The 3,196-nt window shown below is 32.5% G+C and overlaps 1 protein-coding gene across 1 annotated transcript in view; it reads right to left on the bottom strand.

Moving 5' to 3' along the window:
• Positions 1 to 3,196, bottom strand: part of PLCZ1 (phospholipase C zeta 1) — a 39,237-nt gene that overhangs the window by 8,213 nt on the left and 27,828 nt on the right. The window contains exons 9-10 of the mRNA XM_011372933.2: positions 2,395 to 2,511; positions 1,128 to 1,300 (exon numbers count right to left, since the gene is read on the bottom strand). Coding sequence (XP_011371235.2) covers positions 1,128 to 1,300; positions 2,395 to 2,511 — 290 coding nt within the window. The remainder of the gene's footprint in view (positions 1 to 1,127; positions 1,301 to 2,394; positions 2,512 to 3,196) is intronic.

Genomic DNA, 3,196 nt, shown 5'->3' with positions numbered 1-3,196 from the left:
AGGAGAGTTATCAGCCAGCAGAGCCAGCAGAACTATACTCTAGACGCAATAAAACTGACCAGGGACAGCAATATAAGTATCAAAATTCCAGAGTAGAATCTGAGGTAGTTCATGTGGTTCTAGGAGCAACTAGTTAAGTAGGGAGAGAGACCAGAGACCAAACTCACCTAATTTATTTGCAAACAACAGTTACCATATAAAATAGAATTGCTTATAATGAAGTGGAGAGAAAAAGGTAGGAATTGTCAAAAGATTCAGTGACATTTAAAAAAAGGAAACAAAAATGACACAGGTTATAGAAGAATAAGAAAGTTTTTGAAAAGTATTTATGGGATACAATACATTTTAGACAACTACTTTTGTCCTCAAAATCACGCAGGATGTAATTTAAAAAAAGATGGGAGATGAAATAATAAGATAGTAGTCAAAGGAAGAGTACTGGGTAGAAATAAAAAGGAAGCAATATGAGGTAAATAAAAATTGAAGGAAAAGCTAATAATGCAGGTGAAAATTCACATCTACATTGGAATCAGTAAAGAATAAAATCAAATACAGAGAAAATCAAATGTAGAAGAAACAAGAAAGTGATAAAGTTGACACAAAATAGTAAACATGAAGGGAAGATACTCAAGGAAAGCATGTGAATACTATTGGTTTCTAAGTAATCAAGGAATATTCAGAGACATGAGGGGAGAAAATCCTGAACTTATGAAAGTCTAATTCTGGAGACTAATGAAAATCATATAGCTCCAAGAATTTCCTAGTAAAATTCCCTAAAGTTAAGGAGGGAAAAACAGCATATCCGCAAGGTAATTTAGTGGGCCAAACTGAGACTTCTCTACCACAATAATAAATGCCTAAAGACAATGGGATAATATCACCTTTGGAGAGGAGAAGGTTTTAGCCTCAATATTTCTATTCACAGGCTGGTAATCATTCATTCAAAAAGTCAACAGAAAGACATTTTTTGGATATGGAAGGATGCTAAAATGCCACGCACCTGTAATACCAAAATGATCAGCCGAAATTTAAAAGGCATTAAAGGAAACCAATGGAATTCAAAATATTAATATATACTATCTAGCTTATATAATAACCAAAAAAGAAAAAATAGTTATTAATCTTACCCTTATCGTAAGTGTAACTGGATTACTGGTTTGTGGTATTTCATATGGATTAAACTCTGTTTCATAATCTCTTAGAAATTGTGGTTTCAAAATATATCCAGAACTACCATTATCCAAAAATTTCCCATTTTGAAGATCCATAGGCAGACCAGGGGTCTGGAAATTTAAAGCCACTGTGAGAAAAAAAAGTATTTTAACATTGTCAGGAAATAGAGGGTATTAACACAGTTAATAGATTTACTGAAACCTAATCATGAATTTTATATATTCAAACAGTTTAGGAGCAAGCCTCATCAGCCAAATAACTAATAATTTATAAAAATTTCCATCTGCCATGACTATATCAACATACGAAGGTGAGTTTCAAAGTTTAGTCTATAAATTATTTTATAGCTTTGAGTTAAGGAATCAAAATGGCACACAGTATAGACTACACAATAGCAATGTACATGTCAGATAATATCCAAGAAATATGAGAATAAAGAAAATCAGTACATTAAATGCCGGAAGGGAAGACAACAACTATATCATAAACTTTCAGGTCCAAAGAGATACTGTTATTACTTGAGGAGAACTTGAGAAAGAGGCAGAGCAATATTGTTAAAATATGGAAATACCTGCATATAAACTAGTAAATAGCCACTGCGTTCGGGATCACCATCCACACGCCAACACCCCACCACCATTATCCTGAGCCTGTTCTCCCCGTCTCTGCAAACCTCCAGGCCTTCCCACAATCAAGTAGCAGGATTAATACCTGGTACTTTCTGACTGGTTAGTTCTAGTGCTATACCAACTGATCAATTTGGAACAGGGAGGATCTGGTAATGACAAATAACAAAGCTATGCAATCTCATTCACTTTTCAGCTATAAAAGCAGAAGCTGGTGTAAAGTATAAAAGGTAGAAGTCACTTAATTTGAAGAGGCCCTTAGGAAATCTTTCAAGCAAAGGACTTTATCTTCACTCTCCTCTTGCATCCATTTTGTGTTCCTTTTTCCCTTCCTACACTTTCCATGCTAACGGTTCATGAATTTACTTCCATGCCCCCAACTCTTACCTATATTTACCCTTTCCAACACGTTTAGAAATAACTTCAACTCTTGAAACTAATGACTTATTGTTATTGCCTGACCACAAAACACCCAGGGCCCAAATAATCTTCCTAAGGAACTCTTTTCAAGAATCTTTCATTAATTTACAGAAGTAATTCATTTTATCTTATTTTTGTGAAAAAAAAAAAAATCTCAGTATTCTATATAACATACCCATTTGACAACCTACATTCCAAAATTCTTGAGGATTAAAATTAGAAGAGTCTGCTCTTGTTGCTTTGGGATATATTCTGGTAACGAACTTTCTGGTGTGAAGAATAAAATCATTGGCTAAAAAAAAAAATTATTCAAACATTGTGAAAGGTTTCAAATAAATTAAATTAACTACTTTACATATTATATAATTCTATAATAGTTTTGATAATATGTATATGTATTGTCTTGGCAAAAATATTTGCAATTCATGGAAATCAAAATAAATCTGTACTTTTATGTTTGACAGTGTAATTCACTGTTACTGAGAAATTAATAATTTATTACACAATTTTATGCACACTCATCATTCACTTGAGAAAAAAATGATTAGATAACATATTTTGTTTTTTTTTTGCATACAAGTTAATTTCACTTTGACATAAGGATATATAAAATTCCAAAATAAAACGCATCCATTTTTTAAAACAAAAGTAGTATCTATCTTTCTACATTTTGCCTTTTCTTTGGTTTTCACATTAGGACAGAATCACATGTAAGTCATACAAAGCTATATGATGTCATACAAATTAATCCAGTTGAATATTTAATAAATTCTCAGGGTTGAAAGGGACCTTAAAGTTATATGATTCGGCTTCCAACCCTAACTACCACAACATCTTCCCCACAAATTCATTTAGTCATTGAATGAGAACTGTTGAAAAAGAACTTGCTACCTCCCAATATTTCTGATGATTTTAAATGTTTTTCTAAAATAAGGTCATTTGTAGTCTACACATACACACACACACACACACACACA

This window comes from Pteropus vampyrus, unplaced genomic scaffold (assembly GCF_000151845.1).
Source record: "Pteropus vampyrus isolate Shadow unplaced genomic scaffold, Pvam_2.0 Scaffold216, whole genome shotgun sequence".
Lineage (NCBI taxonomy): Eukaryota > Metazoa > Chordata > Mammalia > Chiroptera > Pteropodidae > Pteropus > Pteropus vampyrus.
This window is presented reverse-complemented; position numbering and strand designations above follow the sequence as displayed.